Source organism: Vipera berus, assembly GCF_964194415.1.
Source record: "Vipera berus genome assembly, chromosome: 1".
Taxonomy (NCBI): Eukaryota; Metazoa; Chordata; class Lepidosauria; order Squamata; family Viperidae; genus Vipera; species Vipera berus.
The window spans coordinates 119,135,479-119,162,208 of record NC_138202.1 but is presented as its reverse complement, the minus strand read 5'-3'; the positions used below and the strand labels follow the sequence as shown (position 1 = coordinate 119,162,208).

Genomic DNA, 26,730 nt, shown 5'->3' with positions numbered 1-26,730 from the left:
GCAGCTGCAGCAACCATGGTTTCTTAGTTATGGCTACTTCAGCACATTATGTTTCTTAGACCAGTAACAAGTCAATGGCTTACCCATGCATCTCACAAGGACTAGAGATGTTGTTTACTCTTCAGGGTTTCTTGATGCAGGGAGTCTTTTAATACTCTCAGTGCCTCTTATGTTAGACTTATTATTTTATGATGCAACAGAGCTGCACAGAACATGGGCTGTTAAAGACATTTTTTCACAGCTAACCACAGAGTGAAGCAAGTGAGGCCAGATTGCCTTTGTTATGAAGAATGAGTACATTGCATTTGAAATGGACAGACAGTTGTACAGTTTTCTTGTGGCTTATTTTTCTCTCGAATATTTGGCCTTTGTGCCCACTATTGGATATGTCAAGGCCAAGCATTGTTTGCAAGGCATCTCACTATTAAAAAACATTTCCTCCCCATCACCTTTTTAAAGGCTTCCTTCACTTCTTTGTTTCTCAAGCTATAGATAAGGGGGTTCAACATGGGGATAACGACAGCATAAAAAACTGACACCACTTTGTCATAACTGAGGGAGTGAGTGGAGCTTGGTTTCAGGTACATGAAGAAGAGGGTGCCATAGAATATGATGACGGCAGTCAGGTGGGAGGCACAGGTGGAGAAAGCTCTGTTCCTTCTCCCAGAAGATTGCTTTCCAAAGATGGTGCACAGAATGTAGACATAAGAGACAATGATTGTAAAGAGAGAACTACTTAAATTGATACCAGACAAGACTAAAAGCTGGATTTCTTTAGGTCGTGTGTCAGAGCAGGACAAGGCTAACAGTGGAGGGTCATTGCAGTAGAAATGATCAATCATGTTTGATGAGCAGAAAGAGAGTGTAAAGGTTAATGCTGTTTGAACCACTGAGCTCACAAAACCATAGATATACACACTGGTCACTAATACGGTGCACAACTTCTTTGACATAACAACAGAATAAAGCAGTGGGTTGCAGATGGCTACATAACGGTCATATGCCATGACAGACAGTAAGAATAATTCAGTCATCACCAAACCATCAAACATGTAAAACTGAATAGCACACTCAATCAAGGAAATGCTTTTCTTTTTGGCAAAAAAGCCTGCCATTGCTTTAGGAGTAACAGTGGAAGAATAGCCGGCATCCAGGAAAGACAAATGGCTGAGAAAGAAGTACATTGGAGTATTCAGCTGGGGATCAGTTTTGATCAATAGGATCATCCCTAGATTTGCACTCATTGTGATGATGTAAACAATCAAGAACAGGGTAAACAGAACTGCAACATATTCTAAAACTATAATGACAGCTGTCATAGGCCGCTTTACGTGGCCGCACTGACAGCTGTCAAAAGTAACGCACATGCGCAGTCGCTCCCGCGGCCTACAAGTACACGCGGCCGTTTGACAGCTGTCAAACGCCGCGCATGCGCATTAAGACACGAGCTGTCAAAACCGCGGCTAGCCCACAGCGGCAGCGAACTGTCAAAACTGGCGCATGCGCTTTAACGGCGGCCAGCTGTCAAAGCGCCGGCCGCCCGCCAAAACCAGCTGACGGGATTCCCTCCCCAGCTAACACGCTTGCGCTATCACTGGGGAGACTCTGAACCACCAGCTGACCTATTGGCCCTGCTTCCTTGGCGGGAAGATTTCCCACAGCTGATTCGCTGTCCCGTTTGACAGCTACCTATATAAGGCATGTTTTCCCTGTTTTTTTGTCCGGGCTGACTAAAATAAACCTGTTGAAGGAAGACGCGTCTCCCTCGTCCTTCTTGCCGTTAATCCACCTGGCGACGAGGATGGGATCCCGGTACTAGCTGAAGTCTTGGCCCTGGAGCGTTGCTGTCCGGTCAATCGCTGAAGTCACTAGCTAAGTCACCGACCGGACAAGCCAACCATCCTGGTGCCCTAAGTACTGCGGACCCAGTATGGCAAACCTAGGACACGTGAGGGAGTTCGACGTCCGGCACCCCGAAGGATGGGAGTCGCATTGGGGCCAGATCGAGGGGTACCTCCTCGTGAACAAAATCACGGAGGACCGCCACAAGGCCGCCGCGCTCCTATGCCTTAGCGGGCCAGCGGTATATGACATCGCTGTTGGCCTTTGCAGCCCGGACCCGGTCGCCACCATACCCTATGCCGAGCTCACAGACCGCCTCAGCAAACACTTCATGCCAAGGCGGTCAGAGCTGTATTGGCGACTCTACTTCGCTCGACGGAAGCAGCAGCCAGGTGAAACCTCCACCGCTTTCATCGCGGCCGTCAGGCACGCCGCCCGCAAGTGCCATTTCCCCGACCTGGAGGACCGAATCCGCGATCAAGTCATCGCCGGTCTCCAAAACGTGCGTCTGCAGAGGAAGCTTGTGGCACGGCCCACAATGGACCTCGCAGAGCTCACTCTGGAGATAATGGCGTACGAGGACAGCCATCGCGACGAAACCGAGACGTTCGGCGAAAACTCGGGCACCTCCGTCCATCAAGCCAGGGAGCTTGACCAAGGACCCCCGGAGCCCGACTCCGGGGTCGATGCAATCCTCTCCCGCTTCAATCGGATGGTCGCCGGCCGGGAAAGGAACCGCAACCAAGACTGACAGACAGCCCCCAACACGAAGAAAATGCCGACCAACACCAGGGCGAAGTGTGCAAGCTGTGGCGGAAGCCATGCCAGAGCTACCTGCAGGTTTAGGAACGCGAAGTGCCACGGCTGTGGCAAGACCGGCCACATCCGATCAGCTTGTCGCAGCCTAAACCGGGAGACCCTCCACGACCTTGACGAGGTCCCCGCAGGTAGGACTGCCCCTCCCTGCCCTCCCTTGGGGGTTGTAGGGTCCGTATTTTCTCTAACTAAAGCACCCACTAACAACATCCCCAGAGCCAAAGTAAGAGCATGGGTTAAAATCCAGGGAATCCCCTGTGAAATGGAGGTCTGTTGTGACTCAGGGCCAGCCTGTGGTTTCGGCAGCCGGCTCAGACGTGTCGGATGACTCAGATGAGGGGGAGGAGGACCGTGTGGGAGACGAACCGGTTGATGATGGCGTGGAGGCTTGGCAGAGTTCCCAGCCGGGGCCCTCTTCTCAGCTGCGTGAGCCCGATAGTGCGGAAGATGATGACCCACAGCTGGCCCTGTTCAAGGACGCCCGACGCAGGAGGCAGTCGAGCAGGAACAAACAAAGAAAGAATGTGGGACTCCTCGGGAGGAGGCACAGGGAGACCACGCCCTGAGCTCTCTATAAAAGGAGTGTTTGGGGAGGGGCTGGTTGCTGAAAGCAACTTTTCCGCTTGAGAAGACAAGCTCTAGTGTTTTTGTTAACTGCGTAATTAAATCTTGGCAGAAGCCTTTTAGCCTTGGACGCTCTCCAGTCTCTTCTTTTGAATAGGGGTTTGCTAGAAGAGGGCTGGTTCAGAACAGTTTGCTTTCAGCCACCCACCCCTTATTACTACGATGGAGCAGCTTCTTGCCGAGAATGCCCAGCTCACCCAGCAACTCACTTTGCTGGCAGCTCAGGTGGCACAACTGCAAGCTCAGGTACATGCTGCACCCCCACCCAGGAGGAAATGTCAGATAGCTATGCCGGATAAATTTGCTGGTAAACCAGAACTGTTTCCTGCCTTCCTGGGACAATGCCAGCTTTATATCAGCGTGAGAGCAGCTGATTTCCCCACTGACCGAGATAAGGTGGGATTCATGTTGAGCCTTCTGTCGGGAGATGCAGCTCGTTGGGGCACGCCTCTGTTGGCACAGCCTAGCCCTTTGTTGGATAACTTTGGGGGGTTTTGTGACCATATGCGCCTCATGTACGAGGACCCGATTAAGGCGCAGACTGCCACCCGACGCCTGAAAGCTTTGAGGCAGGGTCAGCGCCCTCTACAGGCCTATATCAGCGATTTCCGGCTGCTTAGCCAGGATTCCGCCTGGAATGAGGCTGCGCTCGTGGATGCCTTTCAGGATGGCTTGTCAGAGGAGATGTTGGATGAGCTGGCCCGCGTGGACATTCCCTCAGACCTGAATGGGCTGATCCATCTTTGTCTGCGGATCGATGCCCGGCTGCAGCAGCGTAAGAGTCGCCGTGCCACCCCACAGACCCCTGCCGCCCCTGTTGTGCGTGAGCCCCCAGTCCAGAGGGAGGAGCCAATGGAGCTGGGTGCCGCCAGGTCCCGTCTATCGGTGACGGAAATGGACAGACGACGATCGGAGGGGTTGTGTTTTTACTGTGGGGACCCTGGACATTTGGCTGCTTCTTGCCCGAAGAAGCGTCAGCGGGCGTCAGTGACCAAGCCTGCCCCGAGAAAGTCCCCTGCTTTGCTATCGGGAAACGGCCCGAGCCCGATCTAGACGGTGTGAAAGATCGGGCGACCCACAACGACCACGCCGAGCGACGCCGTTCCGACGGTGCCTGTGAACCTCCACGGCATTTGATTTTGGAGGCACGACTGATCCTTCCTGGCAAGCCAGAGGGGATTCCGGTCCATGCCTTAATTGACTCTGGGGCTACCACTAACTTTATGGATTCGGCCTTTGTGGCCAAATGGGCTGTTCCCCAGTGTCCAGTGGATCCGCCCATGCTTGTGGAGACCATCGATGGTCGAGTGCTCCTGTCCGGGCCTATTACGGCCGCCACGCAACCCGTGTGTATGGCCATCAGTACCCATGTGGAGGCCATTCAGTTTTACGTCACTTCGGATCTGCACTTCCCCGTGGTCTTGGGACTGGCGTGGCTCCGGGCGCATGATCCACAGATCTATTGGTCTCAGAACTTGGTCACCTTCCCAAGTTTGCAGTGCGTGGACCACACCCGCCATATCTGTGCCGGCCAGGTGGAGGGTTCCTCAGGGGTTTCTTTGCCTCCCGAACTGTCCGACTTTGCTGATGTGTTCAGCGAGTCAGAGGCGGACCAATTACCCCCGCACAGGCCCTATGACTGTTCCATTGATCTAGTCCTTGATGCGCCTCTCCCAGTGGGGCGTTTGTACTCCATGTCGGAGCCCGAGTTGGCTGCATTGCGGGACTTCCTGACAAAGAATTTGGCTCGTGGTTTCATCCGGCCCTCGTCCTCGCCAGTGTCTGCGCCCGTGCTCTTCGTCAAAAAGAAGTCGGGCGAGTTACGGCTTTGCTGTGACTACCGGAAACTCAACGCCATCACGGTGCGTAACCGCTACCCGCTGCCCCTCATCCCCGAGCTCTTGGACCGACTCCGGGAGGCTAAGATCTTCACGAAACTGGACCTGCGTGGAGCTTACAACCTCGTCAGGGTTCGGCCGGGTGATGAGTGGAAGACGGCGTTTGGTACTCGCTATGGACATTTCGAGTACACGGTGATGCCGTTTGGCCTGACCAACGCCCCCGCTGTGTTTCAGCATTTTATGAACGACATCTTTCGAGATCTGTTGGACCAGTTTGTCGTGATTTACCTGGACGACATCCTGATTTACTCCCCGTCGCGTGAAGCGCATCATCAGCATCTCCGTCAGGTCCTGCAGCGCCTCCGGGAACATCGGCTGTTTGCCAAGTTGGAGAAGTGCCAGTTCTACCAGGTGACCATCGATTTCCTGGGTCACCGCATTTCTCCTGAGGGCATCGCCATGGAGCCGAGTAAAGTCGAGTCGTTGCAGAGTTGGCAACCCCCGCGTCGCGTGAAGGACGTTCAGCGACTCCTTGGATTTGCCAACTACTATCGGACATTCATCCCTGGCTTTGCTGCCTTGACAGCCCCCCTCACCCGGCTCCTGCAGAAGAAGACTCGGTTCCAGTGGAACGCCCCCGAACAACAGGCGTTCCAGGCTTTGAAGGACGCCTTCATGAAGGAGCCCATCTTGAAACATCCCGACCCGCAACGGCCGTTTGTCGTGGAGGCGGACGCCTCCGACATTGCCATTGGGGCCGTGTTACTCCAGGCAACGACGCCCAGCGGTACCCTTTTCCCTTGCGCGTATTACTCTCGGAAATTGAACCCCTCGGAGCGCAACTATACCATCTGGGAGAAGGAGCTGCTGGCCATCAAGGCGGCGTTCGAGGCTTGGAGGCATCATCTGGAGGGGGCGCGGCATCAGATCGAGGTCCGGACGGACCACAAGAATCTGGAAAGCCTGCAGACCGCTCGGAATTTGAATCAACGCCAGATCCGGTGGTCCCTCTTCTTTGCGAGGTTTGATTTCCGGGTGCGGTACATACCAAGCGGGCACAACCAGAGAGCGGATGCTCTGTCCAGAAAGCCCGAATACACCCGAGCGGAAGACAAGCTTCCGCCCAGGACAGTGATCCCCGTCGAGTCTTTTGCTGCGGTGCGGGAGCCGGTGGATATACGGGCTCGGATCCGGGAGGCGCAGCAGCAGGAGGCGTGGGTGGCTCAGCGGAAGGAAGAGGTGGGGCCAGATTCGCCTTGGTCGGTCGCGGATGGACTCCTGTATTATCGTGACCGGCTCTATGTTCCAGGAGGGCCACTCAGGGGACTCGTCCTCAGCCAGTGTCATGATAACCCGGCTGCGGGGCATTTTGGCCTGTTCAAGACTCTGAACCTGGTCTCCCGTACCTTCTGGTGGCCCCGAGTCCGACACGATGTCCAGTCTTATGTCACCTCCTGCATTCCTTGCAGGCAGGCCAAGTCAGCGACAGGGGCCCCGCCTGGTTTACTGCAGCCCTTGCCAACACCCAAGAGACCCTGGGGGGCTGTGTCCATGGACTTTCTGACGGATCTACCCCCATCCTCCGGCTTCACGACAGTGTTTGTGGTGGTGGACATGTTGACCAAGATGGCGCACTTCATCCCCTGTCGCGGCTTACCGTCAGCTCGCGCCACTAGTCGCATGTTCATCCAACAGGTGTTCCGGCTGCATGGCCTTCCCGATAGAGTCGTCTCCGATAGGGGGGCCCAGTTTACAGCCCGCTTCTGGCAGGAGTTGATGCGGGCGTTGGACATTAAGGTTTGCCTCTCGTCCGCGCATCATCCTCAGACCGACGGGGGTACCGAGAAGGTCATCGGCATCTTAGAGCAGTATCTGCGCTGCTACGTTAACCTGCAGCAGGACAATTGGGTGGACTATTTGGCCATAGCCGAGTTTGCCTTTAACAACTCGCAGCACACCTCCACGCAGATGACACCGTTCTTGGCCAACGTGGGTTATCACCCCCGGTTTTTCCCCCTTTCTCCCGTGGACTCATCGGAGCCGGCAGCGAACGAATTTATGGCGGAGTTACAGGCGATCCATCGGTTGGTGCGACGGCAACTGGAGAAGGCCAAGGCCGACTACAAGAGGTTCGCCGATCGGTCGAGAAGGGATACGCCTCCACTATCGGTGGGGGATCGGGTCTGGCTGTCCACCAGGAACCTACCATCCACTCGGCCGGCGAGGAAGCTGGACCACCGTTACCTTGGACCGTTCCCAGTCGAGGCCGTCATCAATCCGGTCGCCTATCGTTTAACTGTGCCACGTTCCCTGCGCGTGCACCCCGTCTTCCATCGGTCCTTGTTGGTCCCCGAACAACCGGCCTGTCCACTTCGCCAAGCGGAACCTCCCCCATCAGGAACTCGTGATGGAGGCAGCACCCCCGAGTACGAGGTCGCCAGCATCAGGGATTCCCGCTGGCTGAAAGGTCGCTTCCAGTACCTGATCGAGTGGAAAGGGTACGGGCCGGAGGACTTCACATGGGAAGACGCGACCGCCGTTCATGCCCCTGCGTTGGTGACTGCGTTTCACGAACAGTTCCCATCCCGACCGCATCCGGATCGGCAGACCCGGGGGAAGGGCCCTGCGGTGCGGGATAGTGTTGTGACTCAGGGCCAGCCTGTGGTTTCGGCAGCCGGCTCAGACGTGTCGGATGACTCAGATGAGGGGGAGGAGGACCGTGTGGGAGACGAACCGGTTGATGATGGCATGGAGGCTTGGCAGAGTTCCCAGCCGGGGCCCTCTTCTCAGCTGCGTGAGCCCGATAGTGCGGAAGATGATGACCCACAGCTGGCCCTGTTCAAGGACGCCCGACGCAGGAGGCAGTCGAGCAGGAACAAACAAAGAAAGAATGTGGGACTCCTCGGGAGGAGGCACAGGGAGACCACGCCCTGAGCTCTCTATAAAAGGAGTGTTTGGGGAGGGGCTGGTTGCTGAAAGCAACTTTTCCGCTTGAGAAGACAAGCTCTAGTGTTTTTGTTAACTGCGTAATTAAATCTTGGCAGAAGCCTTTTAGCCTTGGACGCTCTCCAGTCTCTTCTTTTGAATAGGGGTTTGCTAGAAGAGGGCTGGTTCAGAACAGGGTCGACTCAGGATCCTCTGTTTCCATCCTGTCAGGGGACACCCTCCAGAGAATATCTAGCAAAACCAATCACCGCATCCCCATCCAACCCTCCAGGGTCATACTGGCAGATTTTCAAGGGGCGCAAATAGACTTAAAGGGACAAGCCACCTTGAAGGTCGATTTTAAAAAATTTTCAGGACACTTAACAGCCCAAATAACCAAACAACCCAGAACCAGCCTCATCGGATTAGACTGGTTCGAGGCATTAGGCATTCGCCTCGAAGGGACAAACCGTATCCACACCAATTCCCTAGAAAATATCTGCAAAAATTTTGCAGATGTGTTTGATGGCTCGCTGGGCAAATACAACGGAGCCCCCATCGACCTCAAGTTCAAACCGGAGATAGGACCAATCAGAATAAAAGCTAGAAAAGTCCCTTTCGCCCTTAAACAAAAAATAGACAGAGAGCTAGACCGCTTACTCAAATTAGGAGTCCTAGAACCTACTGACAGCGGTACTTGGGAAACCCCCATCGTGACACCTGTCAAACCCAATGGTGAGGTGAGAATATGCGCGGACTATAAAGCGACCCTGAACCACGCACTCAATCCCCATGCATACCCAGTCCCATCAGTAAGGGATGTTCTCTCGGAAATAGGCTCCGGCTCTATTTTTGCCAAATTGGACCTAGCACATGCTTTCCTGCAACTCCCAGTAACCAGGGAAACAGCAGATGCCCAAACCATAGTGACGCACAGGGGGGCGTTCAAAGTGAACCGCCTCCAATTTGGCATCTCCGTGGCACCTGGAATATTTCAGGAAGTCATGGAACGAACCCTCAAGGGCATCCCCGGAGTCTGCCCGTACTTTGATGACGTTCTCATCGCGGGCGACTCCACCCACTCACTAGCAACCAGGCTGCACGAAGTCCTTACGAGGTTCAGGGCAGCTGGGTTAAAACTAAAACGGGAAAAATGCTCAATAGGAGTTCCCTCCACAGATTTTCTGGGATACAGAATAGATAGCAAAGGCATTCACCCCACCAATGCCAAAATTCAAGCAATCCAAGCCGCACCCCCCAAAAAAAATAAAACGGAGCTCCAGGCATTCCTAGGGCTCCTAAACTTTTACCACTCCTTTTTGCCAGGAAAAGCCACCATAGCGGAGCCACTCCACAGGCTTCTAGATAAAGGAGCCCCCTGGCAGTGGACCTCGGTTCAAAATGACAGCTTTAAACAGCTGAAACAATTACTCTCTAGCGATACAACCATATCGCATTACAACGAAACTAAACCCTTATGCATCGCCTGCGATGCTTCACCTTATGGCATTGGGGCAGTCCTCAGCCACTCCCTCAACGATGGCACGCAAGCCCCAATTGCATACTACTCCAGGACCCTTTCAAAACCCGAGCGCAACTATGCGCAAATAGATAAGGAAGCCCTGGCCATAGTAGCTGGAATTAAAAAATTCCACGATTACCTCTATGGCAGACCTTTTACAATCTATACAGATCACAAACCTCTCCTGGGCATATTCACATGGGACCGCCAAACTCCGCAAATTTTGTCCCCGCGGATGCTTCGCTGGACCACATTTCTATCCGCTTACTCCTACCAATTAGTCTACAAGCCAGGAAAGGAAATGTCACACGCTGACGGCCTCAGCAGGCTCCCACTGCCTCAAATAGACCCAGACCCAGCCCCAGCCCCAGCCGGCCATGTCCTGGCCATACAGGAACTCACAGAATGCCCAGTAACAGCAAATGACATCGCACACGCCACAAGCAGGGACCCCACCCTCAGCAGGGTACTTTCATGGGTCACATCAGGATGGCAATCATCCTGCCCCTGCCCCCCCATCCAACCATATTTTGCTAAACGCCACGAGCTTTCTACCCACTTAGGCTGCATCCCCTGGGGATGCAGAGTGATAGTCCCACCATGCCACAGAACCAAGGTTCTCCAAACACTCCATGAGGGCCACCCAGGCATCTCTAAAATGAAGGCTCTGGCACGCAGTTATGTTTGGTGGCCATCCTTAGACAAGGACATTGAGCAGCACGTAGCCGGCTGCTATCTCTGCCAGCAAACCAGACCCACCCCACCCCACGCCCCAGTTCACAAGTGGGAAATCACATCCAACCCCTGGTCCCACATCCACCTCGATTTTGCCGGACCATTCCAGGGCCAAACCTTTTTGATTATTGTTGATAGCTACTCTAAATGGCTGGAGGTTCTCCCGGTTTCGAGCACCACCTCAAGTGCCACCATTCAAGCATTAAGGGGAGTCTTTGCAACCCATGGTCTTCCAGACGTAATAATTACTGACAATGGACCTCAATTTACCTCCCGTGACTTCCAGATCTTCATGAGGAGGAACTGTATTAGGCACGCAACATCGGCCCCGTTCCACCCGTCCAGTAATGGCCTCGCAGAGGTCATGGTGAAGACCACCAAAGACTCTCTGCGCAGATTGGTCGTCGGAAACTGGCACCGTCGCCTCGCCCACTTCCTCCTCGCACACCACACCACCCCCGTCTCCACCACCGGGAAATCTCCAGCAGAACTAAGATGGGGTCGCCGGCTGGTAACTCGCCTTGACAGACTGCACCCAGACAGGCCAGCGGCAGAAAAAACAAACAACCAGCCACGCAAAACATTCACGCAGGGACAAAGTGTCTGGGCCCGAAATTATGGGGGAAGGGATAAATGGACCCAGGGGGTAGTTATCGATCAAACCGGCCCCTTGTCTTACACCATCAATGTTGGCGGGGGACTCACACTACGGAGACATGCAGATCAGCTTCGACCTAGGTCACCCCCCAACACCACCACGCCAGAAGCAGCGGCGGAAAACCCCGAAACTCCCAGCACTATTTACCCAGAAGATATCCCTACTCCTGCCGATCTCCCTCCCATCACCCCCGAGGAGGCCCCCGCAATAGTAGAAAAACCTTCACCTCGCAGATCCACCCGACAGAAGAGGCCCCCAGCATACTTGACGGATTTTGAATGGGCCGGAAGTTCGCCGACAAGTTCCAACATCAGTTAAAAGTTAATTAAAGTTACTAGTTCAGTTCAAGGGGGGGGGAAAGGGGTGCAACATATTCTAAAACTATAATGACAGCTGTCATAGGCCGCTTTACGTGGCCGCACTGACAGCTGTCAAAAGTAACGCACATGCGCAGTCGCTCCCGCGGCCTACAAGTACACGCGGCCGTTTGACAGCTGTCAAACGCCGCGCATGCGCATTAAGACACGAGCTGTCAAAACCACGGCTAGCCCACAGCGGCAGCGAACTGTCAAAACTGGCGCATGCGCTTTAACGGCGGCTAGCTGTCAAAGCGCCGCCCGCCCGCCAAAACCAGCTGACGGGATTCCCTCCCCAGCTAACACGCTTGCGCTATCACTGGGGAGACTCTGAACCACCAGCTGACCTATTGGCCCTGCTTCCTTGGCGGGAAGATTTCCGACAGCTGATTCGCTGTCCCGTTTGACAGCTACCTATATAAGGCATGTTTTCCCTGTTTTTTTGTCCGGGCTGACTAAAATAAACCTGTTGAAGGAAGACGCGTCTCCCTCATCCTTCTTGCCGTTAATCCAAGAACTACTTGCAATTGTGAATAATCTGTGAGTCCTGAGAAGATGAACTGTGTTACCTGGGTTTCATTTTTCACATTCATTTATAGTGTTTTTTAATTTAAAAAAACCTGTTAGAGAAAGAAGGGAAAAAGAGTAACCCAAAAGAAACTGGAAAAAGAAGAAAAAATAATAGTTATTTATTTTTTCATTAAATTACAGTACTCACAGAAATTATCATAAATGCAATAAATTGAAATAGAACAAATTCCAAATTCTACTTTATATTTTTAAACATTTAAGTTTACATTCAGGATTGTGCACGTTCTGTAACTCTGGAAAAATGAAAAAATCCAGTATTTTTGTTGTCCATGGTATATCCTAGGATTACCAGAATTTTAGAACTAGAATGCATGTTGGTGTTCATGAAAGAAATATGCCACTGATTTCTTTGAGATTGAAATGTTGTGAAGCACCAACATTGCATGCTATCTATTAATCTTCATCACTGATCGGTCAAAAATTTATACCCAAAATTTATATAGTACTCTTGAGCAAAGTTCATTACAAAAGAACATTTTTTTAAATAAAAAAAAACCTCTTAATGATTAGACAGAAAAGGAATCAGGAACAGTGCTGATGTGGTAAACCCATCTTATTGATCCTCCCCTTGCTCCAGAGCTTGTAAATGTAAAATTACATCAGTTTTATGGCTATTTTGACTACTGTTAGATTACCCAGGCTTTACCCTTTTCTATTACAAAAGTTTGCTGTATACTAAGATCATTAAATAGATGTACTGTCTTCAACTACTATAATTCTGTTAAATAAAATTCCTAATTTGGGAAAGGAAGAAAGTAAACAGTACAAATGTGTTGCTTCCTACAAGTTAAAATAATAATGATCTCATTTTCGACCGATCACTGGCTGATACAAATATCTTAGTGAGACTTACTGTTTTTAAGCAGTGTAAGATCCAAATGACACAATATAGTGGAATAAAGGCACAGCACAATAATATACTGCAATTATATCTCATGGGTATGATCTTTTGAATCCTCAAGACTGATGAAACACAGCAATTAAACTACACTGGGCATCAGGTTATTTTTCTTTACTCCCTTGGAATTTCCTATTTGTCTTTGTTGCTGTCAAATGCATCCCAGAACTTGATAGATGCTTCCTTGGTGGAAAAATAAATATTGGAGGTGACAATTTAAGTAAGTGGTACTATGTGTACTTAATCTTTTTCATGCTCTCTGTTGTTCCATTGGGAGTCCCTCATCAAATCAGCACTCCAACTTTAGGATTCCAAAAACACTGAGCATCCTTTTATTCAGAAATTAAATTATTACAGCTTCCCTCTGTGAGACTTTAAACACAGTCCTTATGTCTATCTTTTCAATAAAGCCAAGGGGCATTTCCATATGGTACTATTTCCAGTCCTTCTAAAAAGTTGAAAGTATGATTTCTAGGTAGAGGAGGAGGAGCATCCTCTGGCTCCCTTCAATTAAATAATGTTTTATAGGTCCTCAAATGTGTGGCTTTTCTGTTGCAGTGCCCGCCCTCTGGAACAGCATGCTTAATTTGATCTTGAAATTGGCCCTGATCCTCTTTTCAGAAGACATAGTATCCAGAACCTAGGAGTCATAAGCTTTGCAGACTTTTAACAATTAAAAATGAATGAATTAATGCCTAAATATATCTTAAAGAACAAGTAAGAGTCAATTTGACATGGTGGTTATATCACCAGGCTAGAAACTAGGAGACCATAAGCTTTAATCCTATGTCAGACACAAAGCCAGCTCAATGACCGTGGGCCAGCCCCTCTCTCTCAGCCCCAGGGAGAAAGCATGGCAAGCCACTTCTGGAAAACCATGCCAAGAAAACTGCATGGATTTTCTAAGTAGTTGCCGGAAGTCAAAATTGACCCACAGGCACCACCCCTGCAAAATCCCCCATCATCAGTTAAAACATTTTGCTGTTCAGAAATTAAAGCATCAACTATGAAGTGCTCAGAGTGCTCAGATGTACGGTATGTCTCTTCCAATTCTAAAGTGAATGATACGGGTGACCAAGCTATTCTGGAGCATGAGGACTAACCTTCAGGTAATCTACATGAGACCTCAATTTATTATGCACCAGTTTTTCCCAGATCCGTGAAATTCTGTTTTGTGCCATGTCCTAAGCGGTAGAGTATGAAGCAGCTGGAGATAACAGTTATTGTGTTATCGCAGCTAACATACCTATCTCAAGGGTACAAACTGGGGAAGACCAATCAACTACAGAATGTTAACGTGGGGAAAGGAAAAGCTCTTTCTTCTCAGTACAGAGAAAATTTCATTTAATTTTTAAATGTGTAATTTTTTCCCCTACAGTTAACTCTTTCTTTTAAAAGTTTCCATAATATATTCCTGGTCTATAACTACTGTTTAAAAAAAAAGAAAGAAAAAGAAACTCAGTGAAAACCTCCTTTAGAAAACCCACAAGGTCATCATCCCTATTGTGTAGCCGGTTCTTGCAGGCATTGAGCGAGATGGAAGCTTCAAGACAGCAACATGCTTTATTGAAGGTCAAAACAGAACTGAAGCTGCGAGGGAGCTGCTGTGCAGTTATTTATATGGTTGGCCAACAGGCGGCGACCAATAGGTTTGAAGCTAAGGTTTCCCACCCAAAGACCTACTTAGCCAGCTGGAGACAACCGGTCTGGGCTGGCTAGCAACCATTACAACATACACATGAACTAGCACTTAGCAATTGAATGCAAGCAATTAGCAAGCAGTGCAACTAGTATTAGCAATTGAATTAGCAAACAGTGCAACTCAAGCAAACACTTACAACATATATAAAACCCAATACATTACAATCCCATTGTAGAAAGTGGTTACAATCGGTTCAGTTTATCTCAGGATAACATGAGTCATTGGTGGAAAGATAAATCAGTTAGCTGGTTGTGACTTTTCTAATGGCTTCTTTCACCTCCGTATTTCTCAAACTATAGATTAAGGGATTCAACATGGGTATGATTAATGTGTAAATTACGGAAAGTACCATATCAGTATCCTGTCCAGATTTATGGTTGGGATGGACATATGTAAAGATCCCGGTTCCATAAAATAAAGCCACTGATGTTAGGTGAGAGGCACAGGTGGAGAAAGCTTTATGTTTTCCCTCCATTGAGTTGATCTTCAGGATGGCAGATAAAATGCAGAGATATGAAATAATGATGGCTGAAATAGAGATCACTACAACTATTCCCGATGCAAAGACAGACAGAGATTCTGAAAGGTGAGATTCAGAGCAGGAAAGCTGAAGAAGTTTAGGGATGTCACAGAAGAAATGTTTGAGGATGTTACATCTACAGTAGGATAATCTGAATATACACACAGTCTGTAGCACTGCATTTGCAATGCCAGCTGCATACGATCCTGCAATCAGACAGTTGCATAGTTCTTGGGACATAAAAACAGAATATAAGAGAGGATAGCAAATAGCCATATATCGGTCAATTGCCATTACAGCCAAAATAAAGCACTCATTAGTCCCAAAGGCTGTTAACAAGCACAGCTGAACAACACAGCCTGTGTAAGAGATGCTTTTATGATCTACCAAGAAGTTCACTAGCATCTTGGGGGCAATCACTGAGACGTAACAGAGGTCTGTGAAGGATAAATGGAGGAGGAAAAAGTACATGGGAGTGTGAAAGTGGGAGTCAATCCTGATCAGCACAATTAGGCCAAGGCTTCCAGCCATAGTGAAAAGATAGATGGTAAGAAACAAAAAGAAGAGAACCATTTGCAGGTTGGGTTCATCAGTGAATCCTAGTAGGATGAATTCTGTTACCATCGTGTAGTTATTCTGCTGATCCATCTTTATTGATTCAGGTCTCTGGAGAGAAAATTAATAATCAAATCAAACAGATCAAGAAACATAATTAAATATTTGTTGTATCATGGTTACATATTTTTTTTTTTGCATTCTTAGGTCTACTTGGGTTGTGCTTTAATAAAATATATGACCAAGAAACCCTTGGCCTGTTTTTGCTTTATCTGTCCCATTAATACTAAAAATTCCGTGTCGTAGAGGAGTAGTATTCCATCCAGCAGCATCATACACAGCTCATGGGGAAAGGGACAAAGAAAGTAAGACTGATAGCTTATTTCCAGAAAGTGAGAAAATACTGGAGAAAACCTTTATAAATTACAGATAATATGAGCCTTTTGTTTGACATGGCAGCCAGATACAAATACTCTGCTTCTCTAGCTTCTGTGCTGGCTACACGTTACAGAACTTTTCTGCAGCGAGAACTTCCAGGGGATGCCAGGTGCACCTGGGCCCCAGTATTTGCCTACTACAGGGCCAAGAGGGGGATAAGACCACTCCTGCCTTGATGCCTTGATAGGGACCCCACGTCCAGGGATGCAGCTGCACATCATTTTCGCACTACTGTCATGGATCAGGCTCAGACCAACCATTGTCCCTAATAAGAGAAGCATTGTTAAAATTTGCAAGTGGTAATAAAATGGGGAGAAAAGAGGTAGGCGACCAGGGGCCAAAAGGAAAAGAAGCTTTATGGAGATACTTCCTTTAATTGTGGGAGGGGGAAACCTGGGAAATCTATTCGTTCTAGGATCACCTTTTCCCTTTCATGCTTTCCAAGCAGACGTTTCTCCCTGAGTTTAGTTCTGACTGATTGGCAATAAAATATTAGGAGAAATATATGAACAGAATTTGAACCTGAGGAAAAATGCAAATTTGCAGAGGAGAGTGGAAAACAAACAAGGAAGTAAACCAGATCTAGATAACCAGTTATCAGAGATAAGAAGTATCGTGAAGCAGGTCACATAAAAGTCAACATAAAGGCTAAGGTGAGATAGGAAGGAATGAGTGACAGATGCTGCTGGTAAAAGGATATAAATCTTTCAAATCATGCCCATAACTGTAACTGATGGAGTATTCCTGTCTTCCCCCAATCCCCTGTACATTCCTTCAACAGGATGTAACAAGGAAATTGAGAATCAGTAAGCATGCATGTGTGTATGTATGTGTGCATGTGTTATGCTGAAACAATTGTAAAGAATAAAACATTTGTATAGTAACAGACTCTCTTACTGCATAACATTTTATTCATTTATTCATTTGCTTATTTATCTAGTTTTTCAAATTTGCCCATCACACTTGCCTGCACTTTCAAAAAAAATAATAAAGTCATATAAAAACTTTAATGAAAAAGAAAGTTAAAAACAAAATTAAATCAGAGTTTAAAAGGACAATTGCAAAGTTAAAAGGCAGAAGGAGTGCCTTCAACTCACCAATCACCTCCAGGGTTGAATGATCCTCAAGCCAACTGGCAAAGCTTTGTCATTTCAAAAGGCTTGGAGAATAAGGGCCTGCCTTGCCTTTGGGCACAAGATATTCCATGTTTTACTGCCAAGAACCCAACTCGTCTATCTCACTGAAAGTGTGTGAATGTATCCATTCATAAATACCACCTCTCCATTCAATACTCCATTGATCAAGATGTGAAGTGAGGTGCTTGAAAGAGGAGAGAATGAATAAATACATGAATTAGTAATAGAGGAGATTTCTTTTTTCATTCTACCTCTTGGCAAAGCTCCAGTCTTCACTAGACAGCATTGCCAGGGCAAAAAACAAAAGAAGACCCCAACCCACCTCATCTCACCCCTTGTAAATCATAGTCCTTGTTCATGAAACTATCCCTTTTGTTCTGCAAAAGTTATTGGCTGGGATCAGACACTGGACTTTATTTTAATCATGATTTAAATCAGATTGGGTTTATATTTCAGTTAAGTCCAAAACAAATAAACACCATTATGGTTTAATCTGAAATGAAGCACAATCACTCTCTGTTTTAGAATAACTATGTAGGACCCCCCCTTCATAGATTACTGCCTTGTCGTGGCATAGGGGCTTGCATAACTCAATGAAGCTGTGAGCTATGCTGTGCAGGGCCACCCAAGATGGACAGGTCATAGCAGAGAGTTCTGACTGTGATCCACTGGAGAAGGAAATGGCAACCCACTCCAGTATCTTTGCCATGAAAACCCCATGGACAGTTGCAAAAGGAAAAAAAAGATATGACCCTGGAAGATGAGTCCCTCAGGTCGGAAGGCATCCAATATGCTACTGAGGAAGAGCAGAGGATTAGTACTAGTAGTGCCAGAAAGAATGAAGCGACTGGGCCAAAGCCAAAAGGATGCTCAGCTGTGGATGCATCTGGTGTTGAAAGGAAAGTCTTATGCTGTAAAGATCTATTCTCTATAGGAACTTGGAATGTAAGATTCATGAATCGAGGCAAGCTGGACGTGGTCAAACAAGAGATGACAAGACTGAACATCAACATCTTAGGAATCAGCGAACTAAAATGGACAGGAATGGGTGAATTTAATTCAGTTGACCATCAGGTATACTACTGTGGGCAAGAATCCCTCAGAAGAAATGGAGTAGCCTTCATAGTCAATAAAAGAGTAGGAAAAGCAATACTGGGATACAACCCCCAAAATGACAGAATGATCTCAGTTCGAATCCAAGGCAAACCATTCAATATCACAGTAGTCCAGGTTTATGCCCTAACCACTGGTGCTGAAGAGGATGTTAATTCTATGAAGGTCTACAGCACCTTATTGAATTAACACCAAAAAATGATGTCCTTATTATCATGGGGGATTGGAATGCTAAAGAAGGAAGACAAAAGTTAACCAGAATAACAGGCAAGTTTGGCCTTGGAGTACAAAATGAAGCAGGGCACAGGCTGATAGAATTTTGTCAAGAGAATACGATAGTCTTAGCAAACACTCTTTTCCAACAACCCAAGAGACGGCTCTACACATGGACATCACCAGATGGTCAACACAGAAATCAGATTGACTATGTGCTCTGCAGCCAAAGATGGAGAAGCTCTATACAGTTAGTAAAAACAAGACCAGGAGCTGACTGTGGCTCAGATCATGAGCTTCTCATTGCAAAATTTAGGCTTAAATTGAAGAAAGAAGGGAAAAGGACTAGGCCACTCAAGTATGAACTAAATCATATCCCTGATGAATATACAGTAGAGGTGACAAATAGATTTAAGGAATTAGATCTGATAGACAGAGTGCCTGAAGAAGTATGGACAGAGGTTTGCAACATTGTACAAGAGGTAGCAACCATCCCAAAGGAAAAAAAAAATGCAAGAAAGCTAAATGGTTGTCTGAGGAAGCTTTGCAAATAGCTGAGGAAAGAAGGGAAGTGAAAGGCGAGGGAGAAAGAGAAAGATACACCCAGCTGAATGCAGAATTTCAGAGAATAGCTAAAAGAGATAAGAATGCCTTCTTAAATGAACACTGCAAAGAAATAGAAAAAACAATAAAATAGGGAAGACCAGAGATCTCTTCAAAAAAAATTGGAGATATGAAGGGAATGTTTCATGCAAAAATGGGCATGATAAAGGACCAAAATGGCAGGGACCTAACAGAGGCAGAAGAGATTAAGAAGAGGTGGCAAAACTATACAAGTTGACATCGTCAGAGCAACATCTTGTTGATATATTGCTTCTACACATCCTATGTTAATCTCTAAATTTTAACTTTTCCCTCTTTGCCTTTATCATGAAATGTTTATTTGTTAGAAATATTATTCAACTTACCAAAGTATTGCACAAAAATGACAGGCACAGGAAACACAAGGGGCCTCTCTACATTTTTCCATGTCCAACAAATAGATTGATAGAACCTCATTGCATGCAACATTTCAAAAGGGTAGGAGGATCCATATATTTTATTCTCAGAAAATTAGTATATTTTGCTTGTAAAAAATCTAAGATACCCTGGGGGCACAGGCAGAGTCTTTCATGGATTATAATATGTCCCAGTGGCAATGCACATATTAAACAACAAAATTATGTATCTCTTGAAAAGTTAGTGTGAATTGTCTAGACATAGTTTACATACGAAGGGACGCAGTGGCTCAGTGGGTTAGGACGCTGAGCTTGTCGATCAGAAGGTTGGCAGTTTGGCGGGTCGAATCATGAGTGCCGCATAACAGAGTGAGCGCCTGTTACTCGTCCCAACCTAGCAGTTCGAAAGCACGTAAAAATGCAAGTAGAGTAATAGGGACCACTACGGTGGGAAGGTAACAGTGTTCTGTGCGCCTTTGGCGTCTAGTCATGCCGGCCACATGACCATGGAGATGTCCTCGGACAAACGCTGGCTCTTTGGCTTTGAAACAGAGATGAGCACTGGCCCCTAGAGTTGGAAACGACTAGCACGCATGTGCGGGGGAACCTTTACCTTTACCTTTACTTAGTTTACATACGAGAACCAGATGGATAAAGGATTTACAGGATATTACTTTTTGACTCAAATGGGAGGTGGTCTCATATATCCCACTAAAACATGGTTTGTTTTAACCATGGGTTTTTGATCAAGCAATAGTGAGTGGTTCACATGTCATGTCATGACACTAGCCATGATTTCCAAGCCACATTATTTGGATTATTTGCAGGACTATATCTCTGATAATTTCTGCCTGTCCTACAAAAGCTTGCAAGATGATTCCTTCCATCCCTGACTCGGATTCATGCCTTTTTAGTCACACGAACAGTCCTCTTCACTCATGATTTGTATAGACCCTGTTAGCCTTTGGAAAAGTCTTGAAACAGCTCTTTTCTTGGGACCAGGCAGAATGTTGAATGAATCTATGAGTATTGTAATGGTTGAGATTATGTTTGTGGTATGGCCTTGTTTTCATGGCATTTTTCTTTTGTTTTATTTGGTTGGTTATTATCTGTTTTCCATTTTTAATTCAATGTATGTCTCTCAGGGTCAGAACTATGAACTGAGCAGCTGTTTAAATTGATTAAATAACTAAAGCTATTAAAATTGCTTAATAACTAAACAACAAAAACAAAACAAAAATACACATTATATGTGTCATGTGTATATTATGGTGCATGATATCAGCAATCCCAAAATATCTGGTCTACAGATAACGATCAGTAAATCTGCAATCCTGTTTTACTAGGAATAATCTCTGCTGGATTTTTTTCTGAGTTGACATGTATACAAAATAAAGGTCTCACTTATACAACAGACCTGCTTTGCCTAAAAGGTTAGCCTGAGGCGATATAATAATTACTGTTCTCCTGGTATTCCATCACATCCTTTTCATTTCATAAACTAGGATTAAGGAACAAGGTGTAAGATGTCAGAACCCACCCACCCCACCAGAGAAGGAAATATTTTGGGGAATATTAAAAAGACAGACTATTATATTTTCCCAAAGGAATAATAGAAAAATCTTAGGCAGAAGCCAACCCCCAGCGACGTCCCCAGGCAGAGGCCAGATTTTAGAAATGCAGATTTGGGGCCACCTATTGATAAGCAAAATGCCTTCAGCCATAGGTCCAGAGGAAGTTTTGAGTTGATGGGATTAGAAAAACAAAGACTCCAAGGAACATAACCTTTAGGAGGATTAACCCACTACCATTAGAATACCAAAAGGGCACACTCAAGCTCAGGTCAAAGTTCATTGCACAGGAACAGGAAGAACCTCAAATATAAAGCCCAAAAAAGGTATAAAAGCCCATCTATCCCCATTTCATTTTGTCACCTTTCCCAGAACCACATACTGTTGGTTCTGTTCTTCAATAAACAGAAGCTTCTTTCCTAAGCAGTCTCCATTTCGTTTATTCCGGCTTGCACTAGACCTGATGATTTTTTTTTCAACAAAGAAGAAAAGGAGAAAAGTGGCATTGTATTTTCTTGAGAGAAGCACAAGGGCATAAATCTTCTGCAGTAGCCCAAGCCTTTGGAAATACAGTATGTTAGTAGATTGCAGCCTTCAAGATATAAACTGAGTCCAAAAAGGGGTGTTAAATAAGAAAATGTATTATTAGAAAAATCAGAAAGGAATATGGATTGATTGTTGGATTGAGTTTGGCAGTAAAGAATCAATGTAAGGAGAGAGAGAGACAAGGAGGTACATCCAAAATGGAGATTGAGCTTCATAGTAAATGGCCGTGGAAGATGTTGGTCAAGACTTTGAGTATATCCAAAATAAAAGGACACACACATTGCCTCATGGTTTAACTGCATACAGAAGCCTGGTGTGCTGGATTTTCCCTGTTCAAGCCTTGGATAATTTTCTCCATCTCCATCAGGGATATATCAGTTTTGTATCAGTTTATAGCAAGTTATGCCAGAGATATAGCCAGTCTTTGTGCCTTGAGAAGGGACATGCTGGTTGTTTCAGTGTTCCAGAATGTTAGGTATTCAGAATTGTGTTGTTCCTTGATGCTCACTGAGTGCTTGCTGATGTTTTGTTATCCAGCTAAGTAACATCACCAGTGTTATCTTAGCACTGATTATGTCATTTTGTCAGGTAATGAAATGTCTGCAAGCAAACAACTCAGAGAGCACCAAGAATTCTACAGTTCATCTCTGAGGTACATGTACTCTTTTCTATTGTGTTTAGAATTTGCTAATATTAGTCATTAATGCATTCTGTCTGCAATTTCAATTTGCATTCTGATTTAAGCTGCAGCCCTCATTACCACAACCTTGACCTAGTTTTTGAAATTCTGAGTTTCTTAGTTGTCCTGGTTTTAGTAGCATACATTTTAATAAAGAGTTCTGGAGATGTCAAAAGCTTGCATGTTCTATTGATAACTATAATTTACTTGTTTAACAATATTGATCCATTTAGATGAACCTAGCTATGATAGCATCTGAAAATGTTAACCTGTGATTCTGGAGTTGTGGGTCAAAATCTGGAAAAAGACAGATGTGATATAGTGATCTGAAACCTGCTTGTTGTGTACATGCTGGGCAGGTACAAAAGCAGTGGGGCTTGACTGTGACATTGTCCAAAGTCCTACTGATACCAATCATCCCTCTGACACTCTAGTCCAAATATGGGGCAATATAGCAAATGTATTTATATCAAAGTTGTATAAAACTATATTTTATGATGTATGCTGGAATGAACCTTTTATTGTCAAAGTACAACCATGTATATATTGACATTGGCTGAGCCTCCCTTTTTTGTGCCCCCACCACCACACTCACAGTGACAGCAAACCCACCATCTTGTTACACCACGTGAGCTAATTGCACAACACACTGGGCTCACAAGTCAATCATACATAAAATTATAAAATTATTTCCCATTCAAGAGCCTGACAGCCCATGGATAGAAGCCTGTTGGTATGGCTGGCTATACTTCTGTATCTCCTACCCAATGGTAAAGAGTAAAGAGAGTAAAGAGGTACCGACCAGGGTGTGAGTCATCCCTGAGAATTTTTCTCACTCTTCCAAGGCAGCGAGCCCTGGCAATGTCATCCAGTGGTGTCAGGGGACAGCACATAATGTTTTATGCTGTGCTCACCACCTTCTGTAATACTTTCCTATCTGTGGCTATGAGGCCAGCATACCAAACCACTATACAGTGTGAGAGGACGCTCTGTATGGTAGACTGGTAAAAGAAGGTCATTAGCTGTTGTTCTATCCTGTTCTTCCACAAGACCCTAAGGAAGTGGAGTATCTGTTGGGCCTTTCTGGCCTCCTGGGTTGTATTGACTTTCCAGGTAAGATCTTCACAAAGATAGACTTCCAGGAATTTAAAGGAGGAAACTCTCTCCATACAGCCCACCCCCCGGATGTAAAGTGGGCCAGGTTCCTCTCTTCCTCTGGAAGTCTAACACCATCTCTTTTGTCTTGCCGATGTTCAGGTGCAAGTTGTTCTCTAAACACCATATGGATAGTTTTTGTACCTCCCCCCTGTACGCTGTTTCATCTCCACCTGTAATAAGACCCACTACGGTGGTATCATCTGCGAACTTAATTATTGCAGTAGATGGGTTGGACAATACAAAATCATATGTATGCTGCACAGAGTGACTTGTTGAGATGGGTGAATATAGAAATCAAATCATATCAAATCAAATAATCAATCAATAAAATCACTGCTGAAAGTCACATGCTAAAAACTAAACTCTTAAAGCAAGATGTGCTTGCTTTAAGAACATTATTTTATTTATCAAACTTGTTTGCCGCCCATCTCATTTCAAAGTGACTCTGGGCGACTTACAGTGTAAAAAACATTTAAATCATCACATATATATATATATATATATATATATATATATATATATATATATATATATATATATATATACACACCCAATAAAATCACAATACAAAAAGAATAAAATCATTGACACACAAGAGGGAGAAGGAGGCAGTTGAATGCATGGGTGGGGAGTGGGATTATCTCTTACTTAATCCACTAGCTCCAGTTTGAAGCTCTCCCATTGGGGCCTTAAGGCATCTGGCAAAACCTTAATCTTAAGGCTCTTACAGAAAGTCAGGAGGGTAGGACCCAATCTCGCCTCAGGATATTCCAAAGGACAGGAGCCACCACAGAGAAGGCTCTTCTCCTAGACCCTGCCCTGAAATTCCTTGACTGACAGGATTTGCAGTATGCCTCCCCTCTGTCATAATATGCCTCTAAGGTGAGTGGGGAAGGCCAGTCCCATCAAGGTGAAACAGTTCCTCAAGTAACCTGGACCCATGTAGGTAAAGGTAATAACTAACACATTGAATTTCACCCAGAAGCAAACCGGCAACCAGTACAACTTGCAGAGCAGTGGTATAACATAAGCCACTTTAGGGTCCTTAAGAACTGCCTGCATTGTTGCACTTTGCTCAGTGGTGGGATTCAAATAAGTGAAAAACTGGTTCTCTGTGTGGATGCCACTTCCAGAAGTCTGTTCTAGGCGTGGGCAACAAAAAATTAGCTACCGGTTCTGCCAAAGTGGTGCTAACTGGCTGAATACCACCAATGATTTTGCTCTAGCTGTACCTTCTGAATACTCTTCAGGGGTATCCCCATTGCAGTGGTGCAAACCTGAGATGACTAGGGCTTGTGTGACGAGTGTAGGGACTCCTGATCCAGGAAAGGCTGCAACTGGTGCACAAAACAAAATTGTGCAAAGGCTCTTCTAGTTGTGACTTCCACCTGTTCTTTGAGCAGGAATTGCAAATCCAGAAGAAACCTCAAGTTGCAGACTCAGTCTTTCTTGGGTAGCACCACCCCATCCTGAACTAAAGATGTTAAAGTCCCAGATCTTGAAGATTCATACACCGTTTATGCAGGAAAAAACATTCAGATATAATTTTCTTTGTTTTGATTTAATGAAAAACAACCTTCTGTTAGATCAATTTAAAAATGCATTGTGCTTCCATTCTTCCTTAATTTTTCCTTAGATTTTGGATAACTTATATAAACTTCCAGCTCTTTTCTTAACTGCTCAGAATACTAACAGATATTCAAAATAATTTTTCACAGAGAAATGTAAGTATGGCCTTCTTTTTTAAAATGAAGGAAGTAACATTTATACCATTTTTACTTGAGGAATATTATCTTGTTTAGCATTCTGCAAACGGCATCTTTCACCTCTCTGTTCCTCAGACTGTAGATGAGTGGATTAAGTGAGGAGATGACAACAGTATAAAAGACGGATATGATTTTGTCTTTATCCAATGAGAAATTGGAGCCAGGTCGTATGTACATGAAGATGATGGTTCCAAAGAAAATGGTCACAGTGATGAGATGGGAGGCACAGGTGGAGAAGGCTTTATATCTTCCCTGGGCAGAGCTGATCTTCAGAATGGCAATAACAATGGCAATGTAGGAGATCAAAACAGTCAGAAAAGTTGTCAGTGCAATTGAAGTGGATATAACAAAATGCACAAAGTGAGCAATGTGGGTATCTGAGCAGGACAATTGAAGCATTGAAGGAACATCACAGAAGAAATGATTAATTGTATTTGAATTACAAAAATTCAAAGTAAAAATAATTATGGTCTGGACTATTGAACTTGCAAAGCCACAAGCATAGGCAGCTATGATTAAGAGGATGCAAAGCTTCTTTGACATGATAAGAAAATACAGCAATGGGTTGCAGATTGCTGTGAAGCGATCATACGCCATCACAGCCAGAAGGCAACCTTCAGTGGTCACAAAGATGGCAAAAAAGAAGAATTGTGTGGTGCATCCTGTGAAGGAAATGGTTGAATGTTCTATCACAAATGTTGTCAACAATTTAGGGGCAATGGTGGTAGAAAGACCAAGATCTACAGTGGAGAGATTTCTAAGAAAAAAGTACATGGGGGTGTGAAGCCTAGCATCAGTTCTGGTTAGAATGATTATCCCAATGTTTCCCACCAGTGTGATGAGATAGATGAGCAGAAAGAAGATGAAGAGGGGGATCTGAAGCTCTGGGTGGTCCATGAATCCAACCAGGATGAACTCAGTCACAGTGGTTTGATTTGTCTGCATTGTTTATTTCCCTCTAATAGAATAAAAAAAGAGGGAAACCCTTATAGCTGTATGATTACTATAAGATTGTCTGACAATGCCCAAGGGAAAAGACTAAGAAAACCCCAAATTCAATAGGAACAGTTTGCTTGATAAATATGCTCTTTTCAAAAGACAGTGTTTTATTGGAGACTGTGCACAGCATTACTTAGCACTGCAGTGACAATTAGCAAAGAATGGCTTCATACCTACCATCATCTCCTTGCATATTGGCTACTATGAATCAATATATATTGAACATGTGTCTGAAATTAATTCTGATTTATGAACTATAATATTTACATTTACAACTCTTTTAGAGGATTTCAAAGTGTTCCCTCTTTTTCCAAGTAGAAATACTCTTAAGTGGAATGCCAAACTTATATCAAAATCTTCATTTAGATGAACTGGATTTGAAAGCTGCAAGACATTGACTAACTCATGTGATATAATATTCCACTGGCAAGAATATTCATATGTGAGGTTGTGCTGATTGGAATTGACCAAGAGTGTGTATTTGTTGTCCTTCTGAAAATAAATACATTTGCTATATCATAAGTAATA

The 26,730-nt window shown here is 45.7% G+C and overlaps 1 protein-coding gene across 1 annotated transcript; it reads right to left on the bottom strand.

Moving 5' to 3' along the window:
- Positions 1-389: 389 nt before the first annotated feature.
- On the bottom strand, positions 390-26,148 carry LOC308660091 (uncharacterized protein; the record flags this gene model as incomplete). The annotated part of the gene is made up of 4 exons (XM_081314309.1): positions 390-1,282; positions 2,248-2,676; positions 10,576-10,784; positions 25,217-26,148. 4 exons carry the CDS (start codon positions 26,146-26,148, stop codon positions 390-392), a joined length of 2,463 nt encoding a protein of 820 aa, XP_081170435.1.
- Positions 26,149-26,730: the final 582 nt, after the last annotated feature.